Source organism: Pan paniscus, chromosome 21, assembly GCF_029289425.2.
Source record: "Pan paniscus chromosome 21, NHGRI_mPanPan1-v2.0_pri, whole genome shotgun sequence".
Lineage (NCBI taxonomy): Eukaryota > Metazoa > Chordata > Mammalia > Primates > Hominidae > Pan > Pan paniscus.
In genome coordinates, this window is record NC_073270.2 from 9,537,004 (window position 1) to 9,559,578 (window position 22,575).

The following is a 22,575-nucleotide window of genomic DNA, read 5'->3' on the forward strand; positions in this document are numbered from 1 at the left end:
ACTGTGACTGTCACTTCCCTACCCAGCAGTTACTCCACGCTTTCTTAAGCAAATGAAAAATAGCTTCTATTTACCAAATAGTTGACACCTTTCAGGATAAGGAAATGAGAGAAGATGTCACGGAGAGGGGAATTTCTTTTAAGCAAAAGAAATTATAGTCTATGGAATAAAGGTGGGAAATAGAAAAGAAAGAGGGACAAGTGAAGGGTTCTGCTAAGGCCACCTCCGGGCCATACATCAAAAACTTCAGGAATTTTCTTAGAGTTGCCCTAAAATAATAGTATTAGCTATTTAAAAGTGACCTCAAGAGACATGAGGTTCTTATATTTATTTTTATTCTGGGAACATATGCATTGAGGTACGAATTTTCAAACACTTGCGTATATTCTGTACAAAATGTGCGCTTTATCTCGTTTCTATTTTGAATTTCAAACAAATTTATGATGAGTAAGCAATAGCTGTAAGTTTGACTTTAAATGAAAAATGATTAAGAAAAAAGAAAAGGTGGTGCCATAAATTATGTTCAGCAATTTGTTTTGGGACGTAATGGAAAACTGTGCATGACTTCCTTGCAGGTAGAATACATGTGCCAAAAAGATCACTGTTTGCAAACATGAAAAGTTAGATCCATGTTATTGTGTTTTGTGAGATCATCATTACCTGCTATTCCTGACCTTATTATATTAAAAAAAATGCCTGTGTCATCTTAGGCTATTCTTCCACCCAATCATAAAAGGACCAAATTCGTACTGTGTCAATACATTGCACTATTTGTCTTGGAATTTTATACTGGTAGGTGTCCTTTGTTGGAGAATGAGATTTACTCTACATTCTGCACATTTTGGATATGTGTCAGGCAAATGAAGGATGCACAACTTAAACTTTTATATTGTGAAAACATCATCTATCTGTAACATTTGTTTAAAAGCTCATAAGTCAAAAGAAAGACATTCATATTAAAAAGATTTTTATGAAAAAAGGGGCAACTTGGATTTCAGTCTCTCCCTTACACACACAGAAGCAGCAGCAATTGCTATTCTGGTGACTGTGGAAGAAAGCACCCCTGCCTTCTGTCTCCTGGGTGTCTTTTCTGCATTTGCTAGACAAGAACTTTTTTGGAGCCAGACAGTGCTTAATGGTGCCCACATAAAAACAATTAATGTCAAACTGAAGGGAAAATGTCAACGCTGAGACATAGAAATGACTGTGATTTCAGACTGTGGGCTACTGTTAGTACAAGCCCACCTCTCCCCTGAAAGAGAAAACAGAAAACTGCATCAGCAATAGCATCTCTTCTTTCCTTCCATCCGCTCCATTGCAGAGACAAGCTACTCTTCTGCATACCTCCATCTGCCTACCTTCTGATGCCTGGCAGCTAAGTAAGCCCTGATTGCATTACCGGTGTGCCTAGCCTGGAAGCAAGAACATGAGCACCACAAAAAAAAAAAAAAAAAAAAAAAAAAAAATCACCATGACTTTTTGGAAGGAAGAAGAGTTCTAAGAAAATCTGGCTTCCTTGTTTAAATTTCTCCCTCCACATATAAAATATTGGTGTTGGTGGGGGAATACTGACATACTTTGAGAAAGGCAGGTTGATCTGTTTAACCTACTACCTTGATATTGGTTGTCATCTTTAGTAGTTAAGCCAAATGATGCCCAATGAAAAGCTGGCACTAAGGATTAAAAATACTTTTTGAAAATACCTTGCTAGTAATTTTCGTAATAACTATATTATAATTTTCATTCATTCAACAAATATTTACAGGCATAATCAGCCAATGAAAAGGTGAAATCAGAAGAGGGAAATTAAGGAAGATATTACAAGAAAATATCTGAGAGCTAAACAAAAGTACTGGTCTTAAAGTCTAAATAGCAAGTACAGGAATGGAATAGGTTCAGGTAATGAGTAGGAAACTGGAAGATGACAGATAAATGAAAAAGACTTAATTTTTTTCTCTCCAAAAGAAAGTTAAGGTAGAAGGGTGGGGATAAATGTACCAGAAATGTATTATCCAAATATAAACCATGCTAAAACATGTAAGATTTTCAACAACTGAAGAAAGAACTTAAAAAGATACATATATACTTGTTATTAGGAATGTTCCCTTCGGAAAGCCATGTGGGTTATGGTGTTGGAACTGAAACAAATAATCTGATATATTCTAATATATGGCCTAGCAGAAAATTATAGTTGCAATTTCATACTCATGTAAATTTTTATTATATTTGTTTTAAACTTTCAGAATCAATTTATATGCAAATAAAGTCATAATTATGAATGCTGAACAAGATAAAAACTGACCATTTATTTTATTTATTGATTGATTTTTGAGACGGAGTCTCGCTCTGTCGCCCAGGCTGGAGTGCAGTGGTGCCATCTCGGCTCACTGCAAGCTCCGCCTCCCGGGTTCAGGCCATTCTCCTGCCTCAGCCTCCCGAGTAGCTGGGACTACAGGCGCCCGCCACCATGCCCGGCTAATTTTTGTATTTTTAGTAGAGACGGGGTTTCACCATGTTAGCCAGGATGGTCTCGATCTCCTGACCTCGCGATCCGCCCACCTCGGCCTCCCAAAGTGCTGGGATTACAGGCGTGAGCCACCACACCCAGCCAAACACTGACAATTTAAAAGTGAGTTTAAGCTAACGAGAGTTGGAAGTAAAAGGAATGGCAGGTAAATGTCCTCCTATCATAAAGGAGCCAAGGGATACTATTTTTAATGAGTGGATCAAGAGAGTTTGAGTATGTTGCTTGAGATTGTAGAGGTGACAGGGAGGAAAGGGCACTAGTGATAGAACTCTATCACAAGCAAGGAGAAAGGGCAGGTGAGAGATGGAATCAGAGATTTAAAGCCTCCTCAATCAGAGCAGGATATTATAGTCAAATTCTAAAATCAGTCAAGGAAAAACATTATACACGCACACACACACACACACACACATGAAAAAAGCATTACACACCCATATATATAAATAGAAATGTGTACGTAAACCCCAGAAATTTAAGAATAGAAATGCTGAAAATAGTTGTCAAGAAACAGAACTAGGACGTAGAAGTGATCATTGCCTTTCCAACCCCTCTGAACAACTTTTAAGAAACTCTGTCTCTGTTTCATCGATAAATAATAGTTTTTTAGGTTACTATCATTTAACAAGAATATATTACACCTGTCACTGGTCTAACATGAATTATCCCAATTCTCTCAAAAGCCCTATGAAATAAATTCTATTATTGCTTCCATTTTATAAGATATATGAATATTGGAGGACAAATTTAAAAAGACTTGTCCAACATGATTCTGTCACTCAGGACTTGCATTTGGCCTGGAGTAACAGAAAACCAAATCAAACAATAGCTGAGACAAATTAAGGATTTTTAATTTGTGTTTTGTTCAGTTTTTCTTTTCTTTTCTTTTCTTTTTTTCTCATGTAGCCGGAACCCTGAAGGTAGTGTTGTGGGTGCCACTGGCTGGGGTGGGCATTGTGGGTGGTAAGAGAATTTACCAAGACAGTGACAGGTAAAGAAAGGCAGATTTATTAGAGAAAGTTTGAAGATATGTTGCAAAGGTGCAGTGGGCAGCACAGCAGAGAAGGGGCTGTCTGCAAAGAGGCAGGGATTGGAGGGAAGTTTCACAGGGTCATGATGGAGGGGTTATGTGCAGAATGAGGTCATGCTTCTGGAGTTACTGGGACTACGTGCTGAAGGAGCTATTTGGGAACAGAGTGTTGTGCCAGCGGGTTGTCTGTGATTAGCCATCTCAGATTGTTCTCCCCAACCTAGGGCCCTTTCCTCATTGTTGCTTACTTATCTTATTAGGACTCCACAGGTGGTTTCTGGCACTGATTCAGGAGCTCAGGGATAACAAGGCTGAGTGAGGCCCCTATGATTCTCGTGGCCTTTTTCTCATAGATCAAGATGCCTCTGTAGCTCTAGCCTTTCCATTTACATTCCCTACAGTAAAAGGAAAAGAGATCTATATCAGGAAACACATTTCCCCAGAACCCTCCAGCAGGCATCTGCTTACATGTGATTTGCCATGTGGCACATGTTGGTCACCCAGCTGCTAAGGACATTGGAAAATGGATATTTTTTTTTCAGTTGGACATATTATTGGCCTGAGCACTGTTAGGCCTCTGTTAGGCAAGAAGGATAAAATAGATACGAGATAGCATTTGGCAGAAGGTCCCAGCTAGAAAATGGTAGAATTGTGTTCTGAAATCCAATAAATTATATCCATGATAAGCTAGAACAAGGATCTGCAATATGAAAGTCAGGAAGAGCCATTAAATAAACTGATATCAATATTTTACTTTTAAATTAGAAGACAAGAAAAAAAAACTGTGTTTAAGAGTCACTATTCCAAGGCCTTCACAGGCAGTGAGAATGGTCAAAGATGGAACAATCAAGGCCAAAGACAAAGAATCGTTCTTATAGCAGAGGAAGAACTAACGGAATTGAGTTACCAAGGGCAAAATACCCTCTTCATTTGAAGAGAAGAATCTAGCTTGCAAAAAGGTTTAAAATAAAGTTGGAAGGTATAATTAAGGTAATTTAAAACAAATTTATTTCCAAATGAGAAAATTATATTTCAGCAGAATTCTGTCATTAAATTATAAGTTAATGAGGAACTACCTTGCCTAGTTCACTAATCAGTTTTCAAGTAATGCAGTTTTAAGTTTGTCGAACTGATTTCATAATAAGCAGATAAGCAGCATGCTTAATGCCCAAGAAATTGCGATTGCTCCCCTTTTTCTGTTTCACATACATCTTACTAAGGAAATTAGCAGTGCTTTTTTCTTTTAAAATCCTTTTTTATGTGATCTCTTCAAATGGAATTATTTTTGTAATGAACAACGATATCAATTATAATTACAGACCCCGCTTACATTTATTGTCTATGGTACACAGCACTGAGGCAGATACAACCAAAGTAATAATTAACACTGAGACTGCTAGGATTCAAAGGCATAATAGCAAGTGTTTTCATAAGAGTGACATGAGACTGTTGGAAGAATCATTTCAGGAATGTGAGGGATTGACATGAAATCCACAAAAATGAAACTTTGGGGGTTCTGTATGTGAGCACACAATTAGCATTTTCTCAGTTGTACAAATGAACAATGACTCAGGAAACTAGCAGGAGGGAAGGGAGGAGTTCTCCCCAGTGGATGCTAGGAATACACCTGAGACTCCCAGTGATACAGCTGCAGTCGTCTCATTGTGAAAACTTCAACAGAAACAAACATCTCTCCGTTCTTCTACTCTGTGCCATGGACATTGCTCTTTGGGGGAGTTTTAATTTTTCCCGTTGAAGAATTTTCTTTAAGTTCATTTTCATTTCATTTCACCACATTAAACTTTTCCCATTTGGCAAAGGAATGTCAAGAGGACTGGGACATACTAGAACTGGCAGCCTGAACTCTTCCTTAGAGTATCAGGATACCATTTAGAACAATATTGCTTCACTTACCTGAAAAAACGATACTTGAGCAACAGTTCTTCAGAATACAGCCCAAAACATCAACCAAAGCATAATAAGTATGTCTACATAGCCAACATAGATGCCCAAACCCTTACACAAAAGCTTCTGTACTTTATTAATTGGAGAGCTTGCTAGTCCCATGTTATATCCAGGACTCCTAATGTTTGTAAACTATTCCAGTATAGTTCACATTACAACAGAAATGCATAAAGCCAGTATTACAAGCCCTCTAACCAAGAATGGTTATTGAAACTTATAACAATAGAGGAGATATAAAAATTAATTTCAAAAGACATAAATCATAAAGCATGGAAGTCAGTCTCTTTCATTTACACATTCATTTATGCAGTCAACTCAGTGAATATGAATCTATTACCTATTTTATAAAAAGAATGCGAGGCAGAACTATGAGATCCCACATAAGTTATGAAACAACACACACCCTTTCCTTCCGTCTGCTTTCCCACAGGACTCCTAGGTAATGGGCATATGCCATGTTTGCTATACTCTCCCCTCTTCTGGTCATTGCTTCCTTCCCAGATCCAATTGCTTGGTTGTCATGGACACTGCTAGGTTCTTACCTGATTGATTGTTCAAGAGGTAGACCAATCAGACCTTTCCCAGCATTCTTGTTACTGAAAATGGAGGAATTAGCCAGACCTTCTCTGGTGGTGAAAGATACCATATGTGACAACTCTTGGTGAAGTTGGTGGCCATGGGGAAGAACCCATCAGTAGGGAAAAGAAAAATGCCCTCAGGAAGAGAGCAGAGTAATAGCAACCAAGAAAGCCCTTGTGCATTCAGTCTCCAAATTCCTGATGATCATGTATTATAAATGCATTTTTTGGCTGCAGTTTGTCCAGTTTTTCCTTCAATTACAGGAAACGACCCATTGCACTTGATACTTTCTCCTATTTCTTAAGTTAGTTTGAGTTGTGCTTTTGTCAGATGTAGCTTAAAGACATTTGAATAACATGATCTGAAAATAATTATGCATATTTCCTTGATTTGAGTAATATTATTATGCTAGTTGTCCTAATCATGACAATACTGAGTCCTAATATGTTTCCTAGCTTTTTGTTAGTTGGGTTTTTTTGTAATTATGTATGATTGGCAATCATTTCTCTTTTGGTATAAGATAAAAACGAGAACACTTTGACTATGATGTAAGATCCACAGAGAAACTATACCAGAATTTTTTCCAAAATTCTAGATGTTCAGTATAGTATCAAAAGTGCAGTCAGTTATCAGATAGTCCTTTCTGATTTTAACAAAAGGCTTTCCAGCTCCTGTACCATCTTTTACCATGAAAAGATTCTTCACTGCGTCATTAAGACATTAAATGCTCAGCAGGATGAATTCTGATGCATGCCAGTAGTGAGAGAAATGTGTTCAGCCAGGTGAGGCAACACTGACTGAATCACACAATGTTCCTCCTTACTCACATCACACACTGCCACCCCCTTATGAGTAAAGGTAATCAGAATGACACCATTATCAATGACAGCAATAGGAGTTTGCCAATAAATAAAAAACAAATATAAAACATTAAAAAATAGGACCTTTACATGTCTCACCAATATTAAAATATCTTGTTTAAAATTATTATATATCCCAGTAACTTTTAAATATTAATTCAATAGAGGACGAGATAAATAGTGAAACACAGAGTATTTTTAGGGCAATGAAACTACTCTGTGTAAGTTAAATCTCCCCAACTCTTTCTAATGCTGTACCTTTTTCTGGTGTGAAACTAGCCTCTGGTAAACATACAAAACTGTATCTTGCCCTCAGTTATAGATACTTTTACCAATGCAGAAAGTTGGCATGGAGCTAGAAATGTCTAAAGCTTGGCCATGAGCCTACAAAATATTATACCAGAAACATATTTTTGAAACCAGTGGTTATTATTCTTAGTTTAAAATTATCTATTTTAAGGAAAATTGATTTGTAATTTGTTAGATAATTACTGTGAAATGCTCTTCTGTGTCTGCATAAAGCTTGGTGAGCAATAATTTTGCTTCTCTCTTGCAGCTATTCTGTACTGTCTTTTTAAGTCCTCCTCTAACATATAGAGTTCAAGGTCTCAGTATTTCTCACCTGGACTACTGGACTATTATAGCTTCCTAACTGAGTTACCCTTCTTTGGATTCTCAGCCTCAAATCCATCCTTGACCTGGCTGCCAGATAATCTGTCTGATATGCAGCCTAGCCCTGGCATCACATTTTTTACTAATTTATCTCCAGACACCTAAATGCTCTTTATCCTCTGACCACAACTCTAGTTTGTTGTCGCAACCGCCTCCCTCTTTTCTAATTCCTATTAGACTACTTTTTGTTTGCTCTAACTCCTGCCATGTTAGCTCACCTCTAGTTCTTTTCCCAGTTTTCTCTGCTCAGGATTCCCTCTTTTCTTCCCCATCACTCTATGTTCCCTGCTCCTCCAGTTCCATCTTGAATGTTACTGTACACATGACAGTGTATTATCGGTGCCTTAAGTCAGGAAGCAAAAAAAAAGACAAATCAAACAAAAGTAGAAATAACAAAAAAACAGGTGGCAAAGCAATTAAACTAAAAGACATTATTTCATTGAAGAGGGAGCCAAGTCAACTACAACAGTATCAGATGATGACCTAGCTCTTGTGTCATCTTCTCTTGGAGAATTTTGTAGGGGTTTCGGCCCAGAATGTGTTGGGTGTTTCAAATAATCACCCAGAATGGAACTTCTATATTTTTTTGTAGACTTGCTCTTTTCCATTATCTTGGAAGCCTAGTGAGATCATTGCTTTCTGGTATGAGGTAGGGATTATGATTAGGAGATTAGTGAGACATTGACAGTGTTGGGAGAAGGGAGAATATTGCATATTATGTGGCATTGTGACTACGTGGTATGGAGAATTTCTAGAACTGTAGTGAACAGTTAAAGATACCAGATATAGCTGCTTTGGCATGAGTAGTAGAGCAGGAAGATTATGTTTGCATGTTCTGCTGGAAACATATTTGATCATATTTTAAATTTTTAATGACTCTTTATCTGTTTATAATTCAAGGAAATAGTAAAATGTGCTTAGTTATTGAAGGGAAACAGAGCAATTTTCTATTTATACAAATTTTAAAAAGCAGAAAAACCTTTATGTACAAAGAACATCTCCTTTGGAAAAGAGTAGTCTCTCAGGGACTTGAATTTACTTATGTCATTTTTACCCAAAAAAGGGATAATAATACAAAACAAAACAAAAAACCTTTGGCATGCACATTGAACTAATGTGTCTTCCTGGAAGCCAAGCTAAAAGCATGTGTCTAATGACTGTGCAGTATTTAAGCTAATGCAAGTGTTATTTACATTTTTCAGGAATGGACAAATGAGGTTTTCAGTTTGGCAACAAACCTGCTGGCCCAAAACATGTCCAGGGATGCATTTCTGGAAAAAGCGTAAGTCACTCTAATTTTATTGCTAAGGGCGTTGCTTCTTCTGAGTCAGTTTCCTTTCTCCTTTGTGAGTCTTCTGTTTATGCCATACTGACTTCTCACATTGATAAACACAAATTTTCCTTTGGGATTTATTAGAGAACTGATACCTCCCCTGTTCAGAATTGGAAGACTTCCAAGAAAGATTGCTCTTTCCTCCAAGCTGCACATCCGTGTTACACCTGGGCTAAGCTCGCATGAATGTCAGTGCTTTTGACACACAACAAAGAGACACTTCCAAATCCTGGCAGCTGTGCTCACAACTAAAAATTATTAATTTCAGATAATCCTCTGCTTCTACATCTGTGTGTGTCCTCTCAATTATTAATCTGAGGAATAGCATATGTTCCTCATTTCTCTAGAGTTATAGATAGATGCTACAATACCTATCCTGACTACTTAAATCAATAGGCTGACATCCTGATTCCATCCCATGTAGATGATCCCAGCAAGTATTAGTAAGAAAAGAGAAAGGATCTAAAGGAAAGAGAAGAAGGAAAATAAGGAAAGAAAAGCAAAACAAATTGCCAGATCACTCTGGAATTGCCACAGCCTTTCTAAAAATTGTTTGACCAAGGAAAATAATGACTTAGGCAAGATGAGCAGCAAGGAAAGCTGGTTGTGTTCATTTTGGAAGCTGTGGTTGGTCAGGAGGTTAGGAAGTCTTTAAATCAAAACCTCAAGTGGAAACATTAATAGGTGGTCCTCTATTTTGTTTAACAGAGTTCTGTCTTCCCTCTTCTTATGTAAGACATACCCATCATTCCAGACCTAATACCTCAGCCACATTCCTTTTTTTAACCCTTCTATGAATTCCTTTTGCTTTCAGTCAATACCTCGGGTCTTCATTTAAGGGCTTTTTTATGGGATCGCCTCCTCTCCTGAGTTTGTTAACTTAAGGACTCTTCCTTCATGCCTCCACCTCTTCCCTTCCTTTCTTCCTCTATGTTTTTACCTTGTCTTTGATTTTATCATCCTTCTTCTAGAATATGTTTTCCAGACAATGTTTCTAGAACATTCATTCTTCCATGAAATGTTAGTGAAAGGGGACACAGAGGTAAATAACATGTTTTATCTGAAACATAGCATGTTACTGCTAGTTGGCTAATCAATCTCTACTACAAATGTCTATTCCAGAAAGATGTCTCCCTATGAATAGCTACTATGGACATGTCTTTTAGTGAACATATTGTTAATATTTTTGTTGCACACATCTAGCTTTGGGATTGCTGGGCCTTAGTGTGTGCAGCTTCCTGAAGTACAATTCCCAATGTATGCATCCATCAACAGTGACCTAGAGTTCTCATTCTGAGAATGAATATATAAACAAACAATAAGCAAAATATGGTTAGTTCTCAGAAACATGCTATTGAGTGAAAGAAGCCAAACACAAGAGTATGATTCCTTCATGTAAGGTGCAAAAACAGGCAAAAGTAATCTATGCTATTTGTAGTCAGGATAACAGTTCCCTTTGGCAGGGCGTTTGGGAAGGGCTTCTGGAATGCTGCTAAAGTGACAATGTTCTATTTCTTAATCTGGGTGCCAACTGTGGAGACTTGGGCAGTTTGTGGAAATTCAGCAAAATGTACAAAGGCATGGGCTTTTTTGAGTGTATTTTATTCTTCAAGGAAAAAAGCTTTTTAAAAAAAATCAAACCCTTGTTTTTCTGCTTCTCCAACAGCTATACTAAACTTAAGCTGCAAGTCACTCCAGAAGGGCGTATTCCTCTCAAAAAGTAAGCTTTGTGAGCATTTCTCATTATTCATTTTATTTTCCTCAAAGATCTGAATCCATGCCATGGCTCTGTTTTGTTTCTCCAGCAGCCTAAGTGGGAGTGTGGAAATGCGTGGTAGCCCTGTCCTCCCTCACGCATGTCTCATGTCAGTGCAGCTGCTTTCCTCACAGACATCTCCCCGGGGCTTCCCTTTCCTCTGGCATTATTTTCAAGAAATACCAAAGCAGGAAGTGGGTGGAGGAAGTGGAGGGACCCTTGCTACTAAGGCCGAAAGGGCATCTGAGATTCAGATCTGTTCTAGGAGTGGAAATTGGCCGACCTCAGTGCCTCTTTCTACCAAGATGGCTGTAGCCCTCAAGCAGGGTTTGCAACCTCAGATGCTAACTGGAGCCAGGCAGGGAATGTAAATGATGAAACAGGTCAGGAGGAGGAGGAAAAACTAAAGAGCAAACCCTGTCTAAAGGAGACAACAGCTCATCTCCACCATATATCCTGTGGGACTGGTGAGCACCTGACACTAGATTGTCTAATGTCTTTATAGAACCCATAAACCTAAATTAGTATATTAAATTGTCCAGTACTTAAGTTCTATTTTTAAATCAAATTAGTAACCAAAAAAAGTCCATCTCTAGGTCATATCCAGCCAAAAGTCTTTAACTTTTGACTTACAAGCTACTAGAAAGCTTCTGCGAATACACAAATTAAGCCAAGCACAGTGGCTCATGCCTGTAATCCCAGCACTTTGAAAGGCCAAGGCAGAAGGATTGCTTAAGGCCAGGATTTTGAGAGCAGCCTAGGCAACATAGTGAGACTCTATCTTTGCAAAAATTTTTAAAAATTAGCCAGGTGTGGTGGCACATGCCTGTAGTTCTAACTACTAGGGAGGCTGAGGTGGGAGGATCACTTGAGCATGGGAAGTGGAGACTGCAGTAAGCTGGGATCATGCCACTGCACTCCAGCCTGGGCAACAATGTGAGACCCTGTCTCTAAAAAAAAAAAAAAAGAAAGAAAGAAAAGAAAAGAAATTAATTTAAAAGTAAACAAATTAAAAATTTAATTTATTAATAATGCAGTGTACACCTTGGGGCAATGGGTAGTAGCAGCAAGGGGACAGAATTAATAAGGATGTTTATTTTAGTGCTTAATATTAGAGATTATTTAATGCAATATTTTTTAATTGGGTCAGCACCATAGTCCTAAAATACTGATTTTATACTAGACACCTTAATTTTAAAAAGCACGCAGTTGATCTTTCAGAAGACAGATGCAAATGCATGGAGGAATGGTTATCTTTTAGTTCTTTAAATATGAATAATAAATAGATTTGACTGAATGGAATATTTTGAGTTGGCATCATCTGTTAGTGCTGTGATCCATGTGCCATTTAAACCTCTCTCCTTTGTTGTGTTCACTTCACAGCATATATCGCTTGTTTTCAGCAGACCGGAAGCGAGTTGAAACTGCTTTAGAGGCTTGTAGTCTTCCATCTTCAAGGGTGAGCATGTGTGTTATGCTATAGTTTGAATGTTCAGCCCCTCCAAAACTCGTGTTGAAACTCAATCCCCAATATGACAGTTTTGAGAGGTAGGGCCTTTAAGAGGAAATTAAGAGCTTCCATGATTAATGGGTTAATGAATTAATGGATTATCATGGGAGAGGAACTGGTGGCTTTATAAGAAGAGAAAAACAGACCTGAGCTAGCATGTTCTTCCCCCTCACCATTTGATTCCCTGTGCCACCTCTGCCAAAGTGGAGAGTCCCCACTAGCAAGAAGACTTTTGCCAGATGTGCCCTCTCCACCTTGGACTTCCCAGCCTTTGTAACTGTAGGAAATACATTTTGCTTCCTATATATTATACAGTTTCAAGTATTCTGCTATATGCATCAGAAAACAGAGTAAGACTGAAAATTGGTACCAAGAGGTGGGGTTTTTGCTGATAACAAATACCTGAAAATGTAGAAGCAGCTTTGGAACTGGGTAATGAACAGAGGCTGAAAAAAGTTTATAGAGCTAGCTAGAAACAGCCAAGACTTGGTGAGGCCTCTTTTCACTCCTATAACCCCATTATTTCAATCTAGAATGACCCTTGCTTTTTGTAGATTAAAAAGTCACCTAATCAGGTAATATTTTTAAAATAGTCAAAAAAGGCTAACATTATCAAGATGACAATTTGAAATGTGGTTTCAAACTTATTAACAATAAACCCTTCTTGTTTTTTTTTAAGATATTAGCTAATGATAGTGTTGAGTTAGGAGGCGAGACTCAACTCTGGTGGTGGGGTATGAACACCGGACCAAATTAAGGACCAGCTAAAACAGGGGGAGCGGAAGCAGCTTTCCATAAGATATGTCCATGTCAGTTTACCATTGCCAGGGCAACACCGAGGAATTACCACCGCTTTCCACGGTAATGATCCAATGACCCAAAAATTGCCACTCCTATCATAGAAATTTCTGTATTAACTACCCCTTAATCTACATGTGATTAAAAGTAAGTATAAATACAACCTCAAAACTGCCTGAGGTGCTACTCTCAGCACACTGCCTATGGAGTAGCCCTGCTCTGTGGGAACAGGCATGGAGCTGTAACACTGCTGCCTCAGTAAAGTTATTTTCTTCTACCCTACCACTGGCTCGTCCTTGAATTCTTTCCTGAGTGAAGCCAAGAACCCTCGCAGGCTAAGCCCTACTTTGGGGCTTTCCAGCCCTGGATCAGTGTGAAGCCGTTATGTTTAGGAAGATATTTGAAATATTAATTTCATCTCACCTTAGCATTTTAAAATGTTTAGTTTTAAGATGTATAAGCTATGTAAGCAATTAGTATGCTGCTATGTGCTTATAAATAAATATATTTACATACTTTACAGAGCTGTGCTTAGAAAGTTTTTACTGAGAGGGGTGCAGGATCTAAACAGTTTGGATCTAAACACCTACTTTGCTCATACGGTGGTAAAGTAGGTGAGAGGACAAGCATGTAACGTGCTTTCATTTTTATGCCTGACACACACAGGGTACATCATATACATTAACCACCGCAAATAAAATAATTTGCTTTCATTTTGATTCATTTCTACATGACTGGCTCTAAAATGATTTGTTACTATTGTTTCTGGATGTCCATTGCATAAAATTTTTTTTCTCGTGCAGAGCTCTCCTTTCATTATTTTTATCTGAGTATCTAAGCAACAAGGAAGCCTTTACCTAAGGATAACATGACTTTATAGGAAGAACCTTTGAGCCCCTCAAAACGTGCCAGCAATGTTCAAGTTGCACTGAATAAGTTTGCAAAGCCATTCTTAGACTTATGATTGAATTATAAAAGTATTGAGTGCTATGGTTAAATTTATCAGCCAATTATTGTTGTGAAGACTTTTCAAAACAGCAAAGTTCATTAACAACTTTGGTGGGTCACAAGAAAGAAATAAGAGCACCTCTTCACTTTCACCTTTCTTCTATAGGTGGAAAAAGCTAATGAGGCTGCGAAAAGTGAGCAGAACTGTGGAAAGGCTCCCCCAAAACATTTTCACCTTCATTTTATAAAGCAAAATAAAATGCTTGAACCTGCTTGCTATTGCTTTTTTGTTAGATGCTTTGGAATAGGAAAAATATAACAATTAAGGTCCTGTCCCCGACTTCAACAAATATTTCTTGAGCTCTTACTATGTGCCCATAGGCATTTATGGTGGTGAAGAAAATGAAACTCAAGGTTTCAAGGACAATAGAGTCTTCTGGGGAAACTAGCCAATAAGCATGCCAACAAATGCGTCTGTAAACTGGGGGAAGTGCTATAAAAAGAAAGACTGGAGAACTACTATTGAGAAGAAGGGAAGCCCACTCCAGAAAAAGAAAACAAGGCATGCAAATCCCTGAGGCTGGAAATAATTTCCCTACTGGATTTAAGCAACTGAGAAAAGACCACCGCATTCAAGCATAAAGAGAAAACATGAGAGATGGATTTGCAAAGACATGCAAAGAATTTTTTTCCCTTTGCAATCACTTCTGATTTTACCTTTTCTGGATAACCTCTGGTAAAATATAATAATCAAAATATTTAACTTATGAATCTAGCTAAGGGAAAGAAGGAATAGAAAATTAAATGTATGAACCAATTCCCCGTGAATTGTAATTTTCTAAACAACTGGATTCTGAGCAGTCAATAAATATACATTGAGTAATCTACTATGTTTATTATATGTTCAAACTCTCAGACCAATGTCAACTGCAGGCAAATTTAAAAGGAAAATGAGATTCAAATAACATGAGTTATGTTTAAATTGGAAAAAATTATCTCTAACAAATTAAATGTAATGATAATTATCTGAAGTTGGAGAAAACTTTAAAAAACAACCTCTATGCTGAAACTTTGAAAAATTATTATTCATAGTAAAGTATAATTTACTTGGATGACTTATAGAATTAGAATGCTTTTTAAAAATCTAAAAACCAAAGACTGTTTCAGAGCTAGGAAATAAATGTTTCTGTGAACTGACTATGACGTATCAAAACTCGGTTATAAATCTCTGTGATAATTTCATTCCTACATAACAATGACTCTAGAAAATATCCACTAATTAGCAAAAAATTTTGGCCATATTCACAAGAGGTATTTTAAACAAGCCACGGAAGAAAAGGGTTATATAAATCATAGTTGGTTCTGCATAAATGTGAGCATATTTTGTAGCCAAGTCATTTAAGCTAGATTTAATTGTGCTCTGTAAATAGAAATATTACCAGAAACACAGTGGATATCCTGTTGAGATTTCTTTTTAAAACGTGATCTTAGTGCACATTGTTAGGGATAAATAAGGCACTTGAACTTGTATCCTGGCCGACATGATCCACTAGAATAACACATTCCTTTAGAAGATGCTACTCTTTAGAAATCACAGTTGCTAGCCTGAAGTTACCCTAATTGTTAAAAGGTAGTACTGTATCCAAAGAGAGAGACAAAGCAATTACTGTCCTTGTGTTAACAACCCAAGCATATTTTCCAGTGAGACCCTTGAAAACTGTTCCGTATTCAAAAAATTACCACTTTACCCACAAACTTTCTGAGAACTGAAAATAGTTTATTTGCACCAAATTCCCTTGATTTAAGGCTTATTAAGTTGAAAAGAGCTCAGTGACATTTGGAATTGTATAATAGTCTTGCCACAGCACTGGCATACGGAGTTGCATTTTCACGAAGAAGATCAGGAATAAACCCATGTATTTGTTTCAAATAATAAAGTTTACTGTAGTTGATGGGCACACATGTAATACAAAGAGAAATTAATTATTTTAAATTTGAAGAATTGTATAAATTTTACTAAATACTATGAATAAAATGTGTAAAATAACTTCTGTGTGTAACTTACTAGTATATTACCTTTCTTCTATGCCTTACATCCTGAATATAAATCAGAAACAATCACTTTTGTAGTTGTGATTCTTAACATGACTAATATCAAAATTCTACTTTAAAACCAAATTAAGTATTCCGTTCATTAAGAGTGATTTACTTGTAGTTATTTCATGTATTCCATGGCTAATTCAATGTTTTATTTATAGTTTCAGAATAAAAATATTGACAATATGTTGAATTTCTGAATTTACTGGGAAATTGTCCATCAACTTGTCAAGAAAAACAAGTCTATATGTGGACTTTATTCATTAGAGTCTGCTTCAGTGAATTAATATATTTTAAAATAACATTTTTTCTGATTTTTTTCCGAAATTTAAGTACCCATTTCTCGTATAATTATTTTTTAAATCAAGAAATGTATAACGAAGAAAATGCAAACCACCGTCCCAAAACTAATAGGAATATTTAGTGTACTGGTTTACAGTATAAGGTATAGAATTAAGCAACTCAGATTCAAAATATAGTCATTGTCACCTCATCACACCCGTTTGCTCAACCCAGGACCTTAGACAAGTTTTGTAACCTCCTAGCACTTGAGTGTTCCTATCTATAAAAGTAGTACAGTAATAATGTCAACTGCATAGAGTTGATGGGATTACATGAAAATATTCAAGTAAAGCTCATAGAACTATGTTTGATATACTGTAAATGCTAATTATTATTCTCATTTTGAGTATTTTTCATATGCATATATTGGGGGGATCTTGTTTTTATTTTTAATTTGGCATTTGGATATGACATTACCAGGTCTATGGAATCTAGAAATGCAAATGCCACCAGTACTACCGCCAAGATTGTTAAAATCTTTTCCCTTTTGAGATTCCTTGTATATAAGCATGGTATTGAAACACTTCCATTTTTTCAAGTTTGCCAGTACTTTGCAGTTTCTAAAATAAATGGGCCTCGTTCAGATTACTAATTTAGATTATACTAGCCTTCTTAAGTCATCCTTCAAAAAGGCCAAACAACAACAAGTCATCACTGACAGTGCGTTTTGTATTGGGTGCCTGATGTGATGTACCACGTCCTGGATTAAAACAGAAGACCCAAGGTCTGGTATCATCTCCTGGGTTCATCCAGCAAACACTGATTAGGTATCTATTATATAACAGGCACCATGCTGGGAACACAAAGGAATTAAATAAGAGATTGTCATGTCACTCAAAAGCTCATAATTCAGTAGAAAATAAGAAATATAAAAAATAAAGGAAAAGCTGTGAAATGGATGCAATGATGAAGATAGATAAAGGGAGACTGTGAACACAAAGAAAAAGTAGTGTCATGTCTAGCTGATGTGGTCAGGAAAGGTTCACAGAGGAATATTTGAACATTGGGCAGGATCTTTAGAGTATTAGACCTTGGATTTCCTCCTAGACAAACAGGAAAAATGAATCCGTGCCATTCACTTCACCAAGCTGTGAGATTGAGAAAGAGAAAGTCTGTGAATTAGCTTTGTGAATTTCAGTCTTGTTTAAGATGCAAGGAATTAGGGATTATCCATAGCTTTTATCTAAACATCTCCCCTATAGCCTTTCATCTCAGCTTTTAATGATGCTTACTTATTTTAACTCCTCTTTATGGAACATTTTTTCTTCCATTTTCACCTACTAACCCCAAAGACTTTGGGGTATCCTCATCAGTCAAGTTGGGCAAGAGAAAAATGAGACAAAGAAAATCAGCTGTATTGAAATGTTTTCTTTCTTCAATATGCTATCATCCAACTCGCAATGAAAATAATGTTGTGTTTATTCAGATTATCTCATTAATTTGACTCCTCCTAATTCATAGCTGGTACATAAACAATGCTAAGATTTTAGTAAAGCATATTGTTCTATCAAATTATGTGTCAGGACTCTTACGTAAATGATGTTAGTTAAATTTGATATTTCAAAGGAAATAACAGCACATCAGTGCTCGCTATCCATTTCTCCACACTTCTCAATAAATTACATCCATTCATTTAGTAAATATTTATTTATACCTACTGTATGTGGCACACTGGAAATAGAGCCATTAACAGACAAGACACATATCCTAGCTCGTGTACATCTGCAGAATTGTATAGCTGGGAGCACAATACATTGAGTGTTGAAATGTGAGACATGCAAGGTGTGATGTGTGCACAACTGGAAGACAAAATCCAGTTCAAGGGGAAGGCAAGGCTTTCCAGAAAAAGAAGTTATAAATAGACGGGAAGGAAAAGAGAGGTCAGTAAGTGAAGGATGACAATTATTGCTATCCTTAGATCAAATTAATTTATGTGTACATTGAGTGAAGTTGGTGAAAGGGGGAATGCGGTGAACTCTATTTAGTAGGGAAAATAGGAGAACACCCTTGGGGTTCATAAAATCCAGTAAAGCTGGAGGCACTTGAGTTGGCCAGCAGTTCCATTGAGCATGTTCTTGCAATTGATTTTAAATATTTCTCTTCCTTGTGTCTAACAGCCAATGAGTATGGTAGATAGGGTCATTTTCATCTATTAAAACCATTTACAGAGCTCTAGGTGTCCACTTAGAGAGAAGGTGGTACTGAAAAGTGAGCACTCTCCGGCTAAAGAGATTTATCTCTTTCTATAAATCAAGAGGACTTTTGGAAACCTGCTTGCAGGTTATACTTGTTCCCTTTTTATGAATGGCAAAATACTAATAAAACAATTCACAAGAAGTCCCCACTGCTCTTGGATTTGACCGCTTGTGCTTATTTCAAAGTTTGTGCCCAAGTAGCCCAAGTTATAATGATACAACACATCTATGTATAATGATTCATGTATTGTTTGGTTGTCTCAAAATTCTGTTTTGCAAAATAGATTTTTTCTATCTCTGTAAATAGATTTAGTAAAGGAAATATTACTTCATTCATTCAATCCACAAATATGGGTCTTCTGCTATCTGCCAAGTGGTGAGCTAAGTTCTCTTATCTGTTTGCAAGTGGTGAACAACTTCAGACAATAATTTTTAGACATTTGTATAACTGTACATTTCAAAACATATGAAAATAGTAAAAGGAAGGGTGTGTTCTTTTGTTTAAGGGCTTGAAAAATAAAAATAATCACATTAACACATACCTGAAATAGGAAGACTGCATGAAAAATGTCTTTCCTGTTAACAAAGGCTTGAATACATGCTTCCGGTTTCCATGGCAGCCCAACCAAACAGAAAAATAAGTCATAGAAGTGGCCTTTTATATCAACGACTTGCTTCCTAAACAATAGGACCAGGAGCAATCAGTGAAAAAATAATGACTGGTGCTGTCCTACTTATGAAAACTGTTTTACAACTTATCAGATTATTTAAACCAGAGGGAACATAGTTTGAAAATAATTGACACAAAATTGGAATTTATGTTTTCATTTTGACTATGTCTGTCTCTAGGGTCATTACTTAAAAAAAGAAAAAAAAAGATTCAAGTAGAAAAAAAAAAAAACCTAAAAATAATTCTGTCAAACAGACTATCTTTCCTAGATCTAACTTACTTTAGAAAATGTATATAGGAAATTGCATTAACATCCCTTTAGCAGGAGACAATTCTTAAGCTTAAATTAAACTGAAAAAGCCACAGAAAAAAGGGTTTGACACCCTAAAGCCAGTGTCCAAATGAACGCTACGGTTGACCTCATAGGTGTGTTATGAATGTTTACCCTGACCTCCTAGAAGAAAAGGAAAAAGAAAGGAAAGAGAGAGGGAGAAGGTGAGGGAAGAGAGGAAGAAAAGAAAGGAGAGAAAAGAAGACAGAGAAAAAACAGGGAGGGAGGAAGCTGGGGAAAGAAAAAGACCATTTGCTGACTCTGTTGTTTTATTTCCCAGAATGATTCAATACCTCAAGAAGATTTCACTCCAGAAGTGTACAGAGTTTTCCTCAACAACCTTTGCCCTCGACCGGAAATTGATAACATCTTTTCAGAATTGTAAGAGTACACATTTTAACCCATATCCTTTTCAGCTTGCATTGATTCTCAGGTGGCTAGAGCAGGACTTGGAGTGGTAATTGGAGATGGAAGAACATCATACACTGTGTCTAAAAGCAATATTCCTGTGTGATGTTTTGGATAGGATCACACAATCTTGCCCCTGAGGTGCAACCACTGCTTTTAATGAGTACAAGTTTGCTGTGATATATTGCTGGAGGTAGCTGTTTTTGTATGCTCAGATAACTTTGTATGGTTGAAGGATTATGGGTAGAACAGGGAGTCACCTTGGCTTAGCAGAGATAGACTCATGTCACAGGAAGAACTCTGGATTGGGAACCAGTTATTTTATCTCTCTGAGCCACATTAGCGACATGAGAAGTTTGGATTACTAAGAACCCTCTCAGCTGAAGAATTATTTGCTTTTCTGTTAGAAATTATAAACTTATATCAAGGCATTACCTTTTTTTGAAAGATTAGAAGAAAAAAGAAAAAAAAAGAAAGAAACCAAAGCACTAAGGCAAATATGGGGAAAGTAGCAGTTTACCTTTCTTAAAATACTGAAATCCACATGACAGAAAATCAATACAAAATGTGGTAAACAAAATAAGGATTTCTTCAAACGGAAGACAGGTAAACAGTACTGCTGAAAATGACATTGCATATTCTTGCTTTGTGCTGTTCATTGCCATCATATATTTACTGAACATCTGCAACATTTGTACCACTGAATTTGTCTTTAGATGGTCAATACAATTGAAATGGGAAGTTTGAACGATATGTTGAGGAATTATACTCTCTTGTTGAAGCCTAACTGTAAGTTTTAAAAACGCTCAAACGGGTTGTTTACTTTAAGTAATGACAATAAATACATCTTTAAATGATTACAGAGATATGGAGTTGGATGATTAAACCAAAAATTTACTGTCATAATCAAAAAACCTCTGTGTTCGGTTTAGAGTGGTGCACCCTTATGCACATGATGCAGTGTTTTTCTACTGTGGGTTTTCTTACCCATTTGGTATTTTGCAAGAGCATTGGGTTTTAGCGGTAGCAATTGCACAAGATATTTGTAGCCCATAGAGGTATAGGAATTATGGTGGAGCAGCACAGTGTTTACAGGGCAAGATAGGAGTTTCAATATATCATTTTCTTATCAAGTATAAGATTTTATTTCCCTAGAGTTAAATATAAATATTAGAATGAAACTTAGTTTAAAAAATTCTTATTGCTTGGTTTTTCATTGTTTTTAGTGGTGCCAAAAGCAAACCATATCTTACCGTTGATCAGATGATGGATTTTATCAACCTTAAGCAGCGAGATCCTCGGCTTAATGAAATACTTTATCCACCTCTAAAACAAGAGCAAGTCCAAGTATTGATTGAGAAGTATGAACCCAACAACAGCCTCGCCAGAAAAGGTCAGTACTTTCTTTCACACCAAAGGGAAGCTCTTGTTTCTGATTGGGGGTAGTCACACGCTGGGAGTTAGGAACACCAGTGATCGTTAGGTTAGTTTCCTCTGTTTACAAGGCATTCCTTTCGGTCTGAAATCACTTGGTGGTTCAGTGCACTAGGTTTTTCTTTAAACTTTGGTGTGTGATTTTTTTGTCATTGTTGTTATATGTATAGATGCATGTAACATATTTTTAAAATGTCTAATCCTTTATTTTGTTTCAAATTCACCCAGTGACTGAATGCATATTTCATACAGGAAATCACTATCTTTAGGTTACCCTTTTGTCTTTTTCTAGTAAGTTCTGTGAAGTGGCCCACAAGTTTTTCTAACGTTCTAAAACTGAAGAGAATATTTAGTCTGTGAGACCCTTATCTTTTTCCAGTATATACTGTCTGATAAATACTATCTGATAAATTTTTCTACTTGGGGAAATAGTCTAAAATTTGGCTCTCTGTGTAAAAAAGCCTAGTGTTGTAAATACAAAACAATCCAAAAATTGATAGCCCAAAGGCAGCTCTAAGTTACCTGGAAGTTTTTAAGAAATTTATATTTTTGATTCTGGGAAAATGAATTGCCAAAATAAGATCATGAAGATGTAATTACTGCAAATTTTCAACTATATGTGGCAGCACTGTCCCTGAACAAGATCTTCCACTGAGAAGACTAACTCTCATCTGGATTGAAATATCTTCACCAAGAAAATTAGTGTGTTATCACTGATGTTATTGCAGATTGCCTAGATATTCCATAGGAAGGAAAATAAAGTACAATTAACCAATTATTGAAAAGAAATCAATTATATATTAATATGCAGGCATTTTCTATAGTAACAGAAATAGCTCTAGCAAGCTTATGGTCATCAATAAGAATGATTATCATAAAAGTAAATTTAAAAGTCTTTTAATCCATTGTGTTTAATCTGGAACTGGTCCTCTAAATTGAAAATGAAAGCATGAAGTATAAATGGGCCCAGGCACTGTGGCTCACGTCTGTAATCCCAACACTTTGGGAGGCCAAGGCAGGTGGATCACTTTAGGTCAGGAGTTCAAGATCAGCCTGGCCAACATGGTGAAATCCTGTCTCTATTAAAAATACAAAAATTAGTCTGGCATTATGGCGCATGCCT

The 22,575-nt window shown here is 36.6% G+C and overlaps 1 protein-coding gene across 5 annotated transcripts in view; it reads left to right on the forward strand.

Annotated features, from left to right (window-relative positions):
• PLCB1 (phospholipase C beta 1) overlaps positions 1-22,575 on the forward strand; it is a 751,601-nt gene that overhangs the window by 504,510 nt on the left and 224,516 nt on the right. For all 5 annotated transcript variants that reach the window (XM_034947108.2, XM_003821362.4, XM_034947109.2 and 2 more), the window contains exons 5-9: positions 8,833-8,912; positions 10,630-10,683; positions 12,103-12,178; positions 19,891-19,991; positions 21,245-21,411. In XM_034947108.2, the coding sequence (XP_034802999.1) occupies positions 8,833-8,912; positions 10,630-10,683; positions 12,103-12,178; positions 19,891-19,991; positions 21,245-21,411 (478 nt within the window). The remainder of the gene's footprint in view (positions 1-8,832; positions 8,913-10,629; positions 10,684-12,102; positions 12,179-19,890; positions 19,992-21,244; positions 21,412-22,575) is intronic.